The 19,636-nt window shown below is 45.9% G+C and overlaps 1 protein-coding gene across 2 annotated transcripts in view; it reads right to left on the bottom strand.

Moving 5' to 3' along the window:
* Positions 1–19,636, bottom strand: part of CEP290 (centrosomal protein 290) — a 1,276,764-nt gene that overhangs the window by 820,763 nt on the left and 436,365 nt on the right. For both annotated transcript variants that reach the window (XM_069229617.1, XM_069229618.1), the window contains one exon: positions 10,705–10,935. In XM_069229617.1, coding sequence (XP_069085718.1) covers positions 10,705–10,935 — 231 coding nt within the window. The remainder of the gene's footprint in view (positions 1–10,704; positions 10,936–19,636) is intronic.

The following is a 19,636-nucleotide window of genomic DNA, read 5'->3' as shown; positions in this document are numbered from 1 at the left end:
TGGTCACCAGTACCAAGTAACCGATGCTCATAACAACACCCTTAGCCACCCCATGGCTGTTGTGAATCTCAACTGGGGGGGGGGGGGTTACTGGCCCAAAGAAAGTTGTGGTTGCCTCAGATTTACCTGTAGACTGTCTATTAGGGAATGATTTAGAGACATCAGCTTGGGCAGAAGTGGAGTTGGAGGCTCATGCAGCAATGCTGGGCATTCCAGGGCATATTTTTGCTTTGACCAGGGCTCAGGCCAAAAAGCAAAAAGGACAGGGTGACTTGGATCCTGGAAGAATGGACCAAGTGCTCCCTAAAGCTAGGGTTAGTAAAGGTAAAACACTACCTACTATCCCTTCCCTCTAAAGTGGATTCTTCTTCTGAGGAAGAAGAATTTCCACCCTGTGCAGAACCTACACCAGAGGAGCTGGAAGCAGACACTGCTGAGCTTTTGGGTGAAGGGGGGCCTGCCAGGGAGGAGCTGAGTGTGGCACAGCAGACCTGTCCCACACTAGAGGGTCTAAGGCAGCAAGCTGTCAAACAAGCAAATGGGGATGTCAGTGACTCTCACAGAGTTTACTGGGAGGACAACCTCTTGTACACTGAAGCAAAGGATCCAAAACCTGGAGCTGCCAGGAGATTGGTGATTCCTCAGGAGTACAGAAAGTTCCTCCTAACTCTAGCCCACGAAATTCCCTTAGCTGGACATTTGGGGCAAATGAAAACTTGGGACAGGCTTGTTCCCTTGTTTCATTGGCCTAGAATGTCAGAGGACACAAAGGAATTTTGTAAGTCCTGTGAAACCTGTCAAGCCAGTGGCAAGACAGGTGGCACTCCAAAGGCACCCCTTATTCCACTGCCTGTGGTTGGGGTTCCCTTTGAAAGGGTAGGGGTTGACATAGTTGGCCCCCTTGGCCCTCCTACTGCTTCAGGCAATAGGTTTATCTTGGTGGTAGTGGACCATGCCACCAGATATCCTGAAGCAATTCCTCTAAGGACCACTACAGCTCCTGCAGTGGCAAAGGCCCTCCTGGGAATCTTTTCCAGGGTGGGCTTCCCAAAAGAGGTGGTATCAGACAGGGGAAGCAATTTCATGTCTGCTTACTTAAAGGCCAAGTGGAAGGAGTGTGGTGTTACATACAAGTTCACCACACCCTATCATCCACAAACAAATGGACTGGTGGAGAGATTTAACAAAACTCTCAAAGGCATGATTATGGGACTCCCTGAAAAACTCCGCAGGAGATGGGATATCCTATTACCTTGCCTCCTTTTTGCTTACAGGGAGGTACCCCAAAAAGGAGTGGGCTTCAGCCCCTTTGAACTCCTATTTGGACACCCTGTGAGAGGTCCTCTAACACTTGTTAGGGAGGGTTGTGAACAACCTTTAAAAGCTCCAAAGCAAGACATAGTGGACTATGTACTTGGCCTCAGATCTAGGATGGCTGAGTACATGAAAAAGGCCAGTAAAAACCTTCAGGCCAGCTAAGAGCTCCAAAAGCAATGGCATGACCAGAAGGCTGTTTTGGTTCAGTACCAACCAGGGCAGAAAGTGTGGGTCTTTGAGCCTGTGGCCCCAAGAGCACTCCAAGACAAATGGAGTGGACCCCACATAATTGTTGAAAAGAAGGGTGAAGTCACCTACTTAGTTGACTTAGGCACTGCCAGGAGTCCCCTTAGGGTGCTCCATGTCAACCGCCTGAAACCCTACTATGACAGGGCTGATCTCACCCTGCTCATGGTAACAGATGAGGGACCGGAAGAAGAGAGTGACCCTCTCCCTGATCTCTTCTCTTCCACAGAACAAGATGCTCTAGTGGAAGGGGTAGTTTTGGCAGACTGTCTTACTGCTGAGCAGAAAGACCACTGCATAAATCTCCTGGGTCAGTTTTCTGAACTCTTCTCTACTGTGCCAGGCACCACTTCTTGGTGTGAGCACACTATAGATACTGGAGACAGCTTGCCTGTCAAAAGTAAGATCTATAGGCAGCCTGACCATGTCAGAGACTGCATAAAGCAAGAGGTGCAGAAAATGCTTGAACTGGGAGTGGTTGAGCACTCTGAAAGTCCATGGGCCTCTCCTGTGGTACTTGTACCAAAACCTCATTCCAAGGATGGTAAGAAGGAAATGCGGTTTTGTGTAGATTATAGAGGTCTCAACCAGGTAACCAAAACTGATGCTCACCCTATACCCAGGGCAGATGAGCTAATAGATACACTGGCATCTGCAAAGTATCTAAGCACTTTTGACTTGACTTCAGGGTATTGGCAGATCAAATTATCAGAAGATGCAAAAGCAAAAACTGCATTTTCAACCATTGGCGGCCATTACCAATTCACAGTAATGCCTTTTGGATTGAAAAATGCACCTGCCACTTTTCAAAGGTTGGTGAACACAGTCCTGCAAGGGCTGGAAGCTTTTAGTGCAGCATATCTAGATGATATAGCTGTCTTTAGCTCCAGCTGGTATGATCACCTGGTCCACCTATGGAAAGTTTTGGAGGCCCTGCAAAAGGCAGGCCTCACTATCAAGGCTTCAAAGTGCCAGATAGGGCAGGGGAAGGTGGTTTATCTGGGACACCTGGTAGGTGGAGAACAGATTGCACCACTTCAGGGGAAAATCCAAACTATTATAGATTGGGTTCCCCCTACAACTCAGACTCAGGAGACCCTTTTTAGGCCTCACTGGGTACTATAGGAGGTTCATAAAGAACTATGGCTCCACTGCAGCCCCTCTTAATGACCTCACATCTAAGAAAATGCCTAAGAAGGTATTATGGACAGCAAACTGTCAGAAAGCCTTTGAGGAGCTGAAGCAGGCCATGTGCTCTGCACCTGTCCTGAAAAGCCCCTGTTACTCCCAAAAATTAATTGTCCAAACTGATGCATCTGAATTAGGGGTAGGGGCAGTCTTATCACAACTTAATTCTGAGGGCCAGGATCAACCTGTTGCTTTTATTAGCAGGAGGTTGACCCCTAGAGAAAAGCGTTGGTCTGCCATAGAGAGGGAGGCCTTTGCTGTGGTCTGGGCACTGAAGAAGTTGAGGCCATACCTGTTTGGCACTCACTTCATTGTTCAGACAGACCACGAACCTCTACTTTGGCTAAAACAAATGAAAGGTGAAAATCCTAAATTGTTGAGGTGGTCCATATCCCTACAGGGAATGGACTATACAGTGGAACATAGACCTGGGAGTACCCACTCCAATGCAGATGGACTCTCCAGATATTTCCACTTAGACAATGAAGACTCATCAGGTCATGGCTAGTCTTATTGTCCTTCGTTTGGGGGGGGTTGTGTAGGATAGTACCATCTTGCCTGGCATGTTACCCCCATTTTTCACTGTTTGGTGGAGGTAAGTCCTTGCCTCCCCACGCCAGACTGCATTGCTGGGAACCACGTGTTTTGCAGCTACTCCGGCTCCTGTGCACTTTTCCAGGATTTCCTTTGTGCACAGCCAAGCCTGGGTCCACGGCACTCTAACCTGCATTGCACGACCTCCTGAGTTGTCCTCCGGCGGCGTGGGACTTTCTTGTGCAACTTCGGGTGAGCACCGTTTCACTCCACTTCGTAGTGCCTGTTCCAGCACTTCTCCGGGTGCTGCTTGCTTCTGAGAGGGCTCCTTGTCTTGCTGGACGCCCCCTCTGTCCCCTCACGCAATTGGTGACATCCTGGTCCCTCCTGGGCCACAGCAGCATCCAAAAACCCTAACCGCGAGCTTTGCAGCTAGCAAGGCTTGTTTGCAGTCTTTCTGCGGGAAAACACTTCTGCACGACTCTTCACGACATGGGACATCCATCCTCCAAAGGGGAAGTTTCTAGCCCTTGTCGTTCTTGCAGAATCCTCAGCTTCTACTGTCCAGTGGCAGCTTCTTTGCACCCACAGCTGGCATTTCCTGGGCATCTACCCACTCTCGACTTGATCGTGACTTTTGGACTTGGTCCCCTTGTTCCACAGGTACTCTTGTCTGGAAATCCATCGTTGTTGCATTGCTGGTGTTGGTCTTTCCTGCAGAATTCCCCTATCACGACTTCTGTGCTCTTTGGGGAACTTAAGTGCACTTTGCACTCACTTTTCAGGGTCTTGGGGTGGGCTATTTTTCTAACCCTCACTGTTTTCTTACAGTCCCAGCGACCCTCTACAAGGTCACATAGGTTTGGGGTCCATTTGTGGTTCGCATTCCACTTCTAGAGTACATGGTTTGTGTTGCCCCTATCCCTATGTGCCCCCATTCCATCCTATTGTAACTTTACATTGTTTGCACTGTTTTCTATTACTATACTGTATATTTTTGGTATTGTGTACATATATCTTGTGTATATTTGCTATCCTCATACTGAGGGTACTCACTGAGATACTTTGCCATATTGTCATAAAAATAAAGTACCTTTATTTTTAGTATATCTGTGTATTGTGTTTTCTTATGATATTGTGCAAGTGACACTAGTGGTACTGTAGGAGCTTCACTCGTCTCCTAGTTCAGCCTAAGCTGCTCTGCTAAGCTACCTTTTCTATCAGCCTAAGCTGCTAGACACCCCTCTACACTAATAAGGGATACCTGGGCCTGGTGCAAGGTGTAAGTACCCCTTGGTACTCACTACAAGCCAGTCCAGCCTCCTACACTATCACTCAAACAGAATTGAGAACAGTGCAGTGTTTCACGTTGAGCCACCAGGAGCTTGAGGGATCACTCCCTCAAGGCCTTCTAGTTCATGGCGCAGCAATCTGAGCAGGCCTTCGGACCGTGGTCGCGCTACAGGCACCAAGGCATCCAAGGTGTGGGTCTGTCACCAACAATGAGTGGTGACAGGTGCCACAGGGCTTGAAGTCGGCCTCCAGAGAGGACATCCCTGTCACACCAGGAAAAGTTTCCTACACAAAAAGACTTTGACGAAAGTTGAAAAAAGGTTAGTCAAAAAATAACTAAGGGTTAGCTCATCCCAGATCTGTGCTGACTGGCAGCGGAAAGAGAAGAACTGATGTCAGCACGCTGGGGTGACACCAATATAGGCACCGCACGCCACTTTGGCTGCGGACTATGCAAGGCGGAGCTGATCTACACCATCTACTAGGGCGCAGTGGTACCACTCAAGAAAAATATTCCAGATCCAGTCTAACGTCTGGGGATAATTCTAAGGTAAGGAATCTGTGGCTAGAATTCTCTATCAGATAATGGAATAGCTCTGCCTAGCGAGTCGACTGCCTCCAGTAGGTGGTGAATGGTGAACTTTCCTGCATCCCGGTCATCGGCAATAGATCAGGTCAGTATGGCTCGGGCTTCATCCAAGAACAAGGACAGTACTTGTGCTATTGGATCCCGAACTGTGTGGCTGTATCGGGTGAAAGGCATGAGGTGTTCAGTGACTGTAGTGTAAGGCACGTGGAAGAGAATAACCTCTTACCAAAGGTATCTAGCCTCTTGGACTCTCTATCCAGTGGTGTATTAGGAAACGCACCATAGATAACTTTGGAGGTAGAGGCCTGGATGTAAAAATTTGCCCCTTTTGGCATGGTTAACCCCCACCAGTGTTTTGCCTGATGTTGATGCTAACTTGATTGTGTGTGTGCTGGGATCCTGCAAACCAGGCTCCAGCACCAGGGTTCTTTCCCTAAAACTTTACCATTGTTTCCACAATTGGCACATCCTTGGCACACAGCTAAGTCCCTTGTAAAAGGTACCAGTGGTACCAAGGGTTCTCTGGAGTGTCCTTAAGGGCTGCAACATGTATTATGCCACCCTAGGGGAGGGGACCACTCTCCAGACACATGCACACTGCAATTGCAGCTTGTGTGTGCTGGTGGGGCGAAAAAGGTAGAGTAGACGTGGCATCCCTCTCTGGCTGCAATGCCTACCAACCACTGTCTGTGGCCTAGGTAAGTCACCCCTGTAGCAGGCCGTAACCCGTAAGGCAGGGTGCACTATACCACAGGTGAGGGCATAACTGCATACACAATATGCCCCTACAGTGTCTAAGCCCATTCTTAGACATTGTAAGTGCAGTGTGGCCATATTAAGTACGTAGGCTGGGAGTTTGTCATTACAAACTCCACCGCTCCAAGATGGCTTCACTGAAGACTGAGAAATTTGGTACCAAACATCTCAGCATAATAAACCCACACAGATGCCAGTGTCAGCGATTTATTGTTAAATGCACACAGAGGGCATCTTAGAGATGCCCCCTATATTTCACTCACCCCTTTATTGTGAGGCTGACTGGTCTGTACCAGCCTGCCACTAACAGACAAACTTTCTGACCCCATGTGCTCTCTGGGGTCAGGAAAAAGCCTGCTCTTGGTGGTGCTTCACACCTCCCCCTGCAGGAACTGCAACACCTGGTGGTGAGCCTCAAAGGCTTAGGTTTCCTGTTACAGTGCCCCAGGGCACTCCAGCTACTGGATATGCATGACCCAGAACAAGCCCCAATTTTGGTGGCAGGTCTGGCAGGAAAATTATGTAAAACAAGGAGGAGTGACCACTGCAGCTAGGACCACCCTAAGGTGTTCAGAGCTGAAGTAACCCCCTCTTTGCAGAATCCTCCATCTTGTTTTGGAGGAGAGGGAACAATAGGGATGGGGATGTGCCCCCCCATCCCCAAAGGGAGTGGGCATAGGAAAGGTGTAGCCACCCTCAGGGACAGCAGCCATTGGCTAGTGCACTCTGACCCCTGTAACGTCCCTAACTCTAGTAATTAGGGGCACCCCTGAACCTTACTCTTTAGATTCCTGGCGACCTCAGGAAGAAGGACTGAAGAGCCAACCCCAGCACTGAAGACTTCAGATGACAAATGACTTGGCCCCAGCCCTACCAGCCTGTCTGCAGCTTCAAGACTCCTGCTACAAAAAGGTGACGCATCCTGCAGGACCAACGACCTCTACAAACCCCCAGACAATTGCCTGCCCAGCAGAGGACCAAGGACTTCTGAGGACAGAAGCCCTGTCCACAATAAACATCCAAGAAGGACTCCAGAACCACCCAGGATCCGTGAGCCCTACCCACTCTGGACCAGATGCCCACAGCCCGAGTCCAGGTGGCCCACCGGTCCAGAGAAGATCCCCAGGCGATTCCAACCTCAAGTCCACCCTGGGTTGACCCCTCCTGGCCAACACAACAATGCCTGCAGCCTAAATCCGGTGAACCCCCCAGAACCCTACTGTATCAGACGAAGATTCCAGACACCCAAAGATACCCCTAAAACCCGCAGCCCCCTGGCCTTGGACAATGCAGCAGACAGTTTAGCAGGCACATCTCCTACGTGTCCAGCCTTTGGTTTTCCACAACCGACCCCCTGGACCCAGCCTGCAGCATCTTTCTGACCCCCGGATTCCCCCATTGAAAAGCATTGTGTGCCCGACGTGGTGTTTGCACTCTGCACCTGGCCGCCCATGTGCCACTGAGGTTGTATGTTTGGTGCTGACCTCCCGCCCTCCCCCCAGTGCTCACCTAAACTCCCCAGGTCTGTGCCCTGAAGTCATGGGTACTTAACTGAAACCTGTTTCTTTCTCAGTGCCCCCAGTCCTCATAGGATTCCGTTGAAAACCCGACAACAACTTTGACCTCTGCACCCAGACGACCCTGTGTTGCTGGTGGTGTACTTTTGGAGTCAACTTGAACTTTGACCAGTGGACATCCTAACACCTGAAGACTGGGATAGTAAGTTGAGTACTTACCCGTAAACTGTACTAAAACTTCAACTCCCCTAGGACTGCATTGGTTACTATGAAAAATTGCACTGTCTACTTTTTAAACTGGAAAGTGTTACTTACTTGTAAACCGTTTTATCTGTTAAACCTAAAAAGAAGTGCATTTGATATATAAGCTTGATGCAAACTTACAACTGTACTTACCTGTAACGAAGATCCTTTTACTCCTAGAAATAAAGTAACAAAATATATTTTTTGCTATATAAAAACATTGGCCGGGAGTTGGTCATTGAATGTGTGCCTCATTTCTTGACTGTGTGCATACAGCAAATGCTTTGCACTGCCTTCTGATAAGCCTAACTGCTTGACCACACGACCACAAAAGAGAGCATTAGTATTCTACTAAAGCCTCAGTTAACCTTTGGGGATCCACTGGACTCTGTGCACACTAAACCTAATTTTGGTATAGTATACAGAGCCTGCTTCCTACACCAGAGATAACCAGAATCTACGAGGTAGGGTGCTGGGTGAGGAAAGCTAGGTCCCCCCAGAAGCGGGTGATGGCAGCAGGCAATTGTCCTGTGCACAGGAGCCTCTGTGCAGGGCTTCGCACACGCCTCAAGCAGGACACCTGTTAGAGCTTCATGAAAAGGGAGGTGAGGTTTGGTAGGGGTGCCTCCCAGCTGAAGGATCTCTATCAAGACTGCTGTCTTGTGTGTCACTGAGTGCAACATAAGGTCCAGGTCCTCAGCAGCCCTCCTCATCACCATAGCAAAGAAAACCTCTTTCTCAGTAGCCAGACTAGGAGGAGACACTAGTCCAGTGACTGGGGAGGTGTCTGGACCACTGGTCTCCACCAGTTCCCCATACCAGTTATCCTCAGTCTCGTCTTGGTGTTCTGGTAGCCTTTAGAGTCCTGAGATCCCCTCAAATCATACTTCTCACAGGGCCTATCAAAAAAAGGAGGCCATGGCTCTGTCTAGGAAGGACTAGTTCTGGCCAGTGGGGGAGTTGATGCTGGGCGATAGCCAATACAGTTCAGTTTTGGAGTTGAGTATGATGATGGTGTCAGTGAAGGAGGTACCACTGGGAACAATATCACTGGAACTGGCTCCAGGGTTGTGGTGTCGTGACCAGAGCTGGTCAAGAACCAACCCCAGATCCAGGGGGCTAAACTGCTGTAGAGGATGGATCCAGCAGTGGGAATCTAGTGGGGTCACCGACAGAAACCTTGGAGCCCTGGGGCAATTAAAAGGGGTCAGCCTGCCAAAAAATGAGGTGTATGGCCTCAGAGAACTCAAGCAGTTGGGCAGGGATCGCTCCAGCTCTAGAAAATTCTGCGAGGCGCGGAGTGGAGCAGGCTCCATGGCAGACAATCAGATGTGGGTCTAAAGTAGTGATGTCACACCCATGCCTCATGATGACATGGATAGCCACAGTAAAATCAAAGAGCGATTCAACTTTTTGGATTTCTCCAATTTCTTATGGAACTTAGCCAACAACCTTGAGCAGGATAACAAGTTCCTAGAAGAGTTCTTATAACAGGCCTGGGTCCTTCCCCGAAACCAGGGCCTAGAGCATCATGGAGTCCAACTGCATCAGGAAGCCAAGAGCTCCAGGAATCACTCCTGCAGAGCTTCGAGGTTCATGGCGCAGCAGTCCTCACAGCCTTTGAAGTTGTGTCCCGGACTCCAGGCACCAGAGATAAACCAGATGGGGAACTGCCACAGACAGCTGCCTGAACCAAGAACCATAAGGTTAAAGATTTCTTTGGGTGACATCCTCACACATGGGGAGACAAGTCTCAAAACGGGTCCACAAAATGTAAAACAAAGTTGTCAAAAAAAGAGGACAGAAGTAGCTCTCTGGAGCTGCACTGATGGTGTGAAAAGAATTGAAATGTCAGAACGCTGAGGTGGCAGCTATATAGGCACCACGCACATCAGTTCCAGTGCAGAAGATGCTAATGCGGGATGAATGATGTCACCTACTGGCACGCAGAGATGTTGCTCAAAAATATCCGGATCCAATCTGACTCATGGAAAATATTCTGAAGTAAGGAATCTGCTGTTAGACCTCTCTTTCAGATTAGTATATTTCGATTATAGTAGATAATTTAAAGGGAGAGGGTGTAGCGTATCCGCCTAAGCAGCCAACTTCGGAGCTGGAGGTACCAGGTTCGAGTCTTGGAGTCAGATCAACATACTTTGATTCTGGACAAATCACTTAGTGTCTGATTGAGATATTGCCCGACAGGTACTCTGACACAATGGTGACTGATATCCTCTCTGAAATCTAAATCCTGTAGGACATAATGGGATTTAGATTTTAGCGAACGGGATATCCATCACCGTTGTGACGGAGTAATCCATCTGCCAATATATCTAAATCAGGCCCTTAATATCCCCGGGCTTAAAATTCAGCACCTTGATACCTACAGGAGTGATTGCAGCGCTTTGGAAATCCTTAATTTATAAACATTAATCATTTAATAAAACAAAAATCATCAATGTTATACAAATATTCATATCAACTAGAACTTATCCTGGAGAATTTCTTCCAGGATGAAAGCCTGAAAAATAGACCAACATTTAAAAAAAAACACACATTCTAATAAATCAAGAGCCCCTGGCCCTGGAAGAGAATGAGTGCACAAAAAAACAAGGGAGAACCAGTAGAATATTACATAGCTAGCAGTCACTAGTAAATAAAAAATAAACTTTATATTTGAACTTCGTATTGTTTTGTGTTTTCAAGCTTGTCTTGTTCAATGAAAAATTGCCTAGGAAATCCCAACAATAGGCATATTTGTAAGAATCCAAGCATAAGAAGATACCATTTCAGAGAACAGTATATTTAACAACGTACTTCTGAATTTGCAGCCCTCTTGCTGTAGTGATTAGGAGAAGCATTTTAAATCCCATAGGATCAGAGACTAAACCACCACATCTTTTTTCATTATTACTAGTACCTCATGTTACTTTTTTCAGTGGGTTTTACATGACAATACTGAACACAGAAAAGCACTCTATTGTGTATACAGGACAGGTGCATATACAAATAGCCTGATACCTTATATCTCTGCAAGTAGCCAATTCTGTCTTCAACAGCAACTTCAATTTCACTTAATTCAGTTCTCAGTTTGCTGTTTTCTTTTCTCAGATGTTGTTCCATTTCAAGAAGTGTGGTATAGCGCCTTGTGAGTGACTTTTCATTCACTTTGAAAACTGTTATTTTTCTAGAATTTTCCATAAGCTGCTTTTTCATTCCATGAGGATCCAACTGTAATGTATCCATCAGGCGCTACATAAAAAAAAGAAAGAAAATAACTCATGCAGTGAATTTTTCTACATGAAAGATGTTATAATACTGGGGATATATGAGAATGTATTTTGTAACTATTATATCATACACATCTAATTTGTATCTTCTTTTAATAGAAGTATTCATATTTGACAACTATCTGACAGGTTTACAAATGTACATGTAAGCGGTCACAGAAAGTGTCTGTGTGCACGGCTACATTCCAACACAGCACAAAAATGAATGTTCGCCCATGAAGTACATGCTACTCCATATATATATACACACAAACACACACACACGTATGCATGCAAGAGGTGCTGCTTTCGAACATTAATTTTTTATTGAAAACATTAGGTGAAAATAATGGATTAACCAGTTTTTTGTGAGTAGTAAAAAGTAGCCAAAAATAAGTAACTATGCAGTTCAGTACCTAGTGTTCTAATAAAACATATCATGTCAAACATATTCTGTGTCTAGAAGTGGCAGTTTTGTAAAGATATAGGGCCTGATTTAGAACTTGGTGGATGGGTTGCTCCACTACAACAGTGGTGGGTATCCCATCTGCTGAAATCTAAATCATGGGATTTAGATTTCAGTGGACCAGATATTTGTCATCGTTGTAACGGAGTAACCCGTCCACCAAGTTCTAAATCAGGCCCTTAGTGTGGGTGAGACAACAATGGAGCATGAATATAATTAGAATGTTCAGATGTTTATAAAAATAAAACATTTACGAAGATGATGCTGATTAAGCTAAGCATAATAAAGCTCAGCAGAGTAATTTTGTTTTTTATTATATACACATTTGGTAATGCTTAGCAACTAATTATATGGAGGAAAGTAAATTCGACTCAGAATAAGCTTCACATTTAATGAAGACAATATTTCAAAAGTGTGTTGAGACAGCTGCAAAATAAGAAACTATTTCACTGATATGACATTATCCTTCAAGAATCTCAGATTTGAAACCATCCCTTTTTATGCTTAGAAGTAGGCAAAATGCAAGGCATGTGAACACACATTTATGCCTAGCTATTTAAAACAAATGTGGCCAAATAAAACACGCTCCAGACTAAATGGAGAAAATCACAGCTCTTACTGCCTCAGAAGTTTATTAGTACAATCTCCATAGACTGGGCTCAGAGTAGTAAGGTCTATTTAATGATATTATATCTCACTGCACAGATTTAACGCTATATTATTAGTTTGGCTATCTTTGTGCATAGACTTTACAAACAAAAAAAAACAGCATGGCAATAATTTTATAATCAGATTCGCCATAAGAGCATACTTCAAACAATCATTGTTACGCAAGGACATGGGCTTTGCGACACCTTTGATGGCTCACCTCTGGTGAACCATTGCCTTTTCCCACTCAGAATAACGATTATAAATGGTCATAAATCGCATATTGCACTATATATGCTTTTTTTATGCAGCAGCAGTTGCCACTTGTAGTAAAGTAACACCTTTCTGACATGCTTACCCCCACTTTTTGCCTGGTGTCAGAATGTTTAGACTGTAGTACACTGGGATCCTCCTAACCAGGTCGATGCTCTCTCCCCTAAATTTAGTTGGTAAGTAACGTTTACATCCCACAATTGGCATGCTGGTGCACCTCTGTAAGTACCTAGTACATGGTACTTGGATATCGAGGGCATTAGTACACTAGACTTCCCCCATCGGTGGAGTATGTATTGTGCCACCCAAGGGGGCCATGCAAACTGTGACATCGGGTCTGCTGTCGCAGTTTGTGTGAAATGGTGCATGCACCTTTCATCAAGATATAAGCTTTACTTTATATCACGGTCGCTGTAATCTGACCCTATAAGTCATCCCTAAAGTAGGCCCTTCAGCCCAAGGGCAGGGTGTATGGTTTTCAGTGTGAGGGCACCACTGCATGAGCAGAGATGCCCTACAAACCCCAGACTCCATTTTCTGTGCTTTGTAAGTGCAAGGAAACCATCTTAAGGTATGTAGTGGGTACTGGTCAACATGAGATGTCCAACTACATAATGGCTTTATCAAACTCAGTCATGCTTGGTATCAACCATGTTGGAATCAGGCAACTACAGCGATTCCAGTGCTAGTTGCATGATATCATGTACTCTGGGGGTTCCCTGGGGGATCCCCCCATGTCTGCCTGTACAGCCTTGCAGGGTCTGCATGCCAGTCCGTGCTGCTGCTGACTCCAGACATTGTTCTTCCATCCTGCTGCTGAGCCTAACTCAGGCATGGGGAGGAAGAACAAAGGATTTCTAGAAGAAGGGAGGCGTTACCACCTTTCCTTAAGAAACAGGTGTCTCTGAGTTTGGGGTGCATCTGAGCACCCCCAGACTGCTTTGAAGATCACATATGGTGCCTTCCTGGCATAAACCGGTTGGCACCAGTGCAAGACCCCCCACACGGTGTCGTGACGGAGTCGTTCCCAACAAGCCGACACCAGCGGCCCCAGACACGGAGTCGTGTAGACCCCCAAGTACAGTACCTTTGGTGAAGAGTGAGAACAAGCCGATGCGTGAAGTCGGGGATCACTGTGTCTGTGCGAAACGTTGAATCCGTGAACTTCGAGCGGCGTCGGTCACGACGTGGTGCGGCGACTTCCACGGAGTCGCGGACTTCAGCGGGGCTGCAGTGGCATCGGGCCTGCGAAGAGCGTCGCGTTCCAGCGAAGGTTACGGCATCGGGTGCAGGCGGCGTTACCGGATTCAGCAGCGGCATCGGTCCGAAGTCGTCCGAAGTCGATTTCCTTGGATTCCACCAGCTTTCCTTTCAAGGGCCCAGGGACTGGATAGGGCACCACTTGTCGGGGCAGGAGTCTCTCCAGAGACTCCAGGTGCTGGCAGAGAGAAGTCTTTGCTGTCCCTGAGACTTCAAACAACAGGAGGCAAGCTCTAACTCAAGCCCTTGGAGATTTCTTCACAAGATGGAAGGCACACAAAGTCCAGTCTTTGCCCTCTTACTCTGGCAGAAGCAGCACTGCAGGAAAGCTCCACAAAGCACAGTCACAGGCAGGGCAGCACTTCTTCCTCAGCTATCAGCTCTTCTCCAGGCAGAGGTTCCTCTTGGTTCCAGAAGTGTTTCTAAAGTCTGTAGATTTGGGTGCCCTTCTTATACCCATTTTAGTCTTTGAAGTCACCTTTCTTCAAAGGGGACTCACACCTACTTGTGAAATCCTGCCTTGCCCAGGCAAGGCCTCAGACACACAGCAGGGGGTTGGAGCCGGCATTGTCAGAGGCAGGCACAGTCCTTTCAGATGAGAGTGACCACTCCACCCCTCCCTCCTAGCAGAGATGGCTAATCAGGAAATGCAGGTTACACCCCAGCCCCTTTTGTGTCACTGTCTAGTGCGAGGTGAAAAACAACCCAACTGTCAAACTGACCCATACAGGGAATCCACAAACAAGGCAGAGTCACAGAATGGTTTAAGCAAGAAAATGCTCACTTTCTAAAAGTGGCATTTTCAAACGCACAATCTTAAAATCAACTTTACTAAAAGATGTATTTTTAGATTGTTAGTTCAGGGACCCCAAACTCCACTTGTCCATCTACTCTCTAGGGGAATCTACACTTTAATCATATTTAAAGGTAGCCCCATATTATCCTATGAGAGAGACAGGCCTTGCAACAGAGAAAAACGAAATTGGCAGTATTTCACTGTCAGGACATATAAACCACATTACTATATGTCCTTCCTTTCCATACACTGCACCCTGCCCTTGGGGCTACCTAGGGCCTACCTTAGGGGTGCCTTACATGCCTAACAAAAACAGTAAAATCAGAGTCCAGCACACATCAACAACCTGGGGAACAGAGGCAAAAAGTTAAGGGAGACCACGCCAAGAATGAAAAGTCTAACAGGAGTCAACTCTGGAACTGTCTGAAGACTCTCTGCAAGACACTTCTGCAACCTGGACGCTGGAATCTCTGCTGGTCGTTGCTGGAACTGAGAGCAAGACTGTATCCAGTAGGAAGGCTTCCACAGTAACTTTGTTTCCAAGATCTGCAAGAATTCTGCAACGTCTGTGGCCGTGTATCTTCCAGATTCACAAGGGCTCTGCCTGCACTTAGGAAACCAAGAAGGAATCTCCCTTGGAGTGAAGAGGTCACTCCCCTGTATCTGCAGGCACCTCAACAATGACAACCGGTTTGTGGATCATGCTGTCCCACGGACTCTTCAAGGCTCTACAACACAGGTGGTGGTTTTGTAGCTCTCCAGAGGCCTCACCTGTCTTTTTGCAACTGAGAAGTCTGTGGTCTCTTGATGGAGCTGCTTGGCTGGAACCCTTGTGCACTGGGACTGTTTGTCATTGCCAAGGCTTAGTCTGAAGACCTCTTAGCGCCAAGAAGCCCCAGCCTCCAGCAATGCAAAGCTCCAAGAACTACATCCTCTCTGCAACTCCTGCAGCTGGGGCACCCCTCTTTGCTGTGCTGCTGAGGCTTCCCTGTGATTCCATGTGCCTGCTGTCAAAGGGTCCTGCTAGGGGCTCCAACGATTCCTGCTGGCTCTCCTCCTTGCTGAGGATTGGCCCTGACTTACCTGCAAAGGTAGAGTCTCCTGGACCTCACTGGTCCCCAAAACTCTTGCAACACTCCATGCAACGCTTTCTTGCATTTGCCAAGGTTTGTTGGTGGTTTTGCGGACTACTGACCCCTCTGTAATCCGACGACTGGCTTGGGACAGCTCGTGGACGACTCCTGGGAACCTCCTGCATTGTCTGGACTCCACAGCTGCACTTCTTCGGCCACCGTCCCACAGGAAAGCATCTCCTAGAAGGGTGGACTTTGCCCTCCTGCACCGCCTGGGCAGGCACCTCTGGGTGGTCGGGACTCTGTCTCCTCTTTCCTTAGGTCCTCTTCTTCTAGTAATCCATTCCTTGGGTTCCCTGACCTGGTCAAAGGTCATGACAGCAGCTGGACAACCGAGGTCCCATAGTGACTTTAACAGGAGGTTCGACTTCACCACTATGTACCTGGGCTCCCTGCTGTAGGTGCTCCGCTTCTCTGGGTAGCCACAGGTGGGGGCAATCTTGAACCTCACTTGTCCCAACGGGTTTCCTCAGGGTCCTTTGGGAAACTTCAACTGTGACTTCCCCATGTTATCCTGTCGACAATGACCTGGGGTTAAAACTCTGCACATGGGCGCCTGGGGAATCCCATCTGCTTACCTTTTGTATTTAAGTACTTCCCCAGTTCTGATGGTCCTTGGGTGGTAGTTCCGGTTGGTAGCGATTTTCGCATTCCATTTTTTTATTAAGTATATGATTTGTCCCCCCCATCAAAAAAAAAGAAAAAAGAGGTCCCTGTTATGCTTTTACTTATATGTGTCTTAGTATATTTCTGTATGTTCATGTCTCTGGTTAGGAGATATCCAAAGTTAGTCTAGTGCAGGTGTCTCCAAGCTTTTGGAGTTGCTGGTAGCCGTCTTTTAGCTTTAAGATAGCAGGTTTCTATACATTTGACTATCCATTGTGCTATTCCAGTTTTTGAAATAGGATTACCTTTGAGAGTCTGTTGAAAAGCCACAAAGAGTTGTTTGGATTTTCTGAAATCTTTTGTTCTGTCTACATAATACATGAGAGCTCTTAACATCAAGGGTGTGAAGAGCTCTTTCAGCAACTGAATCTGGTTGTGGAAAGAAGTCTGTTAATTCAACTGACTGAATGATATAAAAAGGTGAAACCACCTTTGGTAGGAATTTTGTCCTAAGAACTATTTTGTTTTTGTGAAGTTGAAAGAAAGGTTCTTCTAAAGTGAATGCTTGGATTTCACTAACCCTTCTTAAAGAAGTAATTGCTACTAAGAAGGCAATCTTCCTTGATAAAAACTGAAGAGGGCAAGAACGAATGGGTTAAAATGGTGGTCCCATAAGTCTTGTGAGTACATTGTTAAGATTCCATACAGGGGGCTGGTGGTGCTCTAATTTGAATAACATTTTAAAGACCTTCCATAAAGGCTTTTATAACAGGAATACTAAATAGGGAAGTATGTTGTCTGTTTTGGAGGTAAGCAGCTATTGCAGTTAAATGTATCCTAAAAGAGGAGTATGCAAGTTTTGCTTTTTGTAAAATTAACAAATAGCAAACAATATTCTGAATTGAAGCTTTAAGTGGGTCAATGCTTTTAGGTTGACAGTAGTAGATAAAACACTTCCATTTAGCTGCATAACACTGTCTAGTTGTGGGTTTGCATGGTTCTTTTAGAATATCCATACATCCAGATGGAGGTTGTAATTAGTGAAATTCTATGACTTAAGGAGCCAAACCGCATGGTTGAGTATGCTAGCACTTGGATGTCTGATTTGGCCTCTCCTTTGAGTGAACAGATCTGGTCTGTTTGGTAGTTTTTGATGTGGTACTAAAGACAGATCCAATAGTGTTGTATACCAATGTTGACGTGCCCACGTAGGAGCTATGAGTATCATGGTGAGCAAAGTCTGTTTAATCTTTTTGATCAGAAAAGGTTTTAGTGGGAGAGGTGGAAAAGCGTAGGCAAATAACCCTGACCAATTGATCCATAGAGCATTGCCCTTGGATTGAGGGGTGTGGGTACCTGGATGCGAAGTTTTGGCATTTTGCGTTTTCTCTTGAGACGAAAAGGTCTATGTTTGGTGTTCCCGACATTTGGAAGTATTTCTGAATCACCTGTGGGTGAATCTCCCATTTGTGTACTTGCTGCTGCATCCTGCTTAAGAGGTCCGCTAGTTGATTGTGTATCCCTGGGATATACTCTGCCACTAACTGAACTTGATTCTCAACTACCATTTCCAAATTGTCTGTGCTAGAAGAGCCAATTGAGATGAATGTGTGTGTCCCTGTTTTTGCAGATAATACATTGTGGTTATATTGGCTGTTCTTATTAACAATATTTTGTGTGTGATTTGTGTCAGAAACAATTCGGAGAAATTTTGCTAGTAATTCCAAGTGGTTTATGTGATAACGCTGTTGGATTGAGTCCCATTCCCCCTGTATAGTGAGATTGTTGAGATGAGCTCCCCAACCTATCATTGATGCATCTGTTGTGATTATGGTCTGAGCACAGGGTCCTGAAAGGGCCCCTCTTTTGATAGGTTGGTGTGATTCCACCATTGCAGAGAGTAGTACGTTTGGCGGTCCAACAACACTAGATCCTGAATTTGACCATGTGCCTGAGACCATTGTTGAGAGAGACATTGCTGTAGTGGCCGGATGGAAAGTCTTGCATTGGGCACTACTGCTATGCATGAAGCCATAATTCCTAATAGTTTCACTACTAACTTCACTGTGTGAGTGTGGTTGTATTGTAGTTGTGATATGAGATTGTGAAATGCTTGAAGTCTGACTGGATTTGGGTATGCTAATGCTGATTGACTGTTCATAATTGTTCCTAGATACGGTTGCTTGTGAAGGTTGCAGGTGAAATGTTTGGTAATTTATAGTGAATCCTAGATTGTGTAAGGTGTTTATAGCATATTGAGTATGTTGTTGACAAATCTGAAACGTATTGGCTTTTATGTGCCAGTCGGCAAGGTATGGGAATATATGTATGTGTTGCCTCTTGACGAAAGCTTCAACTACAGCTAAGCATTTGGTGAACATCCTTGGTGTTGTTGTTACTCCGAATGGTAGCACTTTGAATTGGTAATGTTTTCCTGCTACAAAGAATCTTAGATATCTCTGATGTGCTGGATGTATGGGAATGTGGAAATAAGCATCCTCGCGGTCTAATGCTGTCATGTAATCCTGTTTTTGTAGTAGGGAGAACAACGTCTTGTAGAGTGACCATATGAAAGTTGTTCTGAAAGTATGTATAGATTGAGGGGTCTGAGATCTGGGATTGGTCAGAGAGTACCATCCTTTTTTGGTATGAAGAAGTGTAGTGAATATACTCCTGAACCCTATTGGGATATAGGTGCTACCTCTATGGCTCTTTCGAGCAGTTTTGATTGTACTTCTTGTTTTAATAGAATGAGATGATCCTGAGTTAGTTTGTGTGAACGAGGTAGAATGTTTGGTGGAGTGGAAATTAGTTCTAGACAATAACCATGTTGGATAACTGATCAAACCCACTGATCTGTAGGGATGTTGTGTCATTGTGGATAGAAATTTACCAGTCTTCCTCCCACAGGAGATATGTGCTCAGTGGAGATGGTCAGAAAGTCACTGTTTATTTGATTGAGAGGAACCTCTGGAAGTGGAGGGTTTACCTCTTCATCTATTGTTGGATTCTCTAAAGGAGCCTCTAAATAATCTTCTAGTGTAGAATTGTGAGGACTGTTTTTGTTGGGATGTTGCTGTTTCCGTAGCTGATGGTTTGAAATCCCCTCTAAATTGTAGTCTATGAAAAGCACACATGGCTTTAGCTGTTTCAAATGTTTTTTAAGTTTGTCTATGGTTGCGTCGACCTCAGGGCCAAATACATGTTGTTTGTCAAAAGGCATGTTTAGCACTGCCTGTTGTATTTCAGGTTTGAAACCTGAACATCTCAACTAGGCATGTCTTCTAATAAGCACAATGGTGTTAATTGATCTAGCTGCTGTGTGAGCTACACCCATAGCAGATCTAATAGTGTTATTAGATATTGCTTGCCCTTCATTTACTATTTGTTGTCCCTTCTTCTGGTGTTTCTGGAGGGAGGTGTTCTAATAGCTTTACCATTTCATCCCAGTGCGCCCTATCATATCCAGCCATAAATTGGCTATTCTCCAATGATTTGCAGT

This window comes from Pleurodeles waltl, chromosome 4_1, assembly GCF_031143425.1.
Source record: "Pleurodeles waltl isolate 20211129_DDA chromosome 4_1, aPleWal1.hap1.20221129, whole genome shotgun sequence".
Classification (NCBI taxonomy): domain Eukaryota; kingdom Metazoa; phylum Chordata; class Amphibia; order Caudata; family Salamandridae; genus Pleurodeles; species Pleurodeles waltl.
This window is presented reverse-complemented; position numbering and strand designations above follow the sequence as displayed.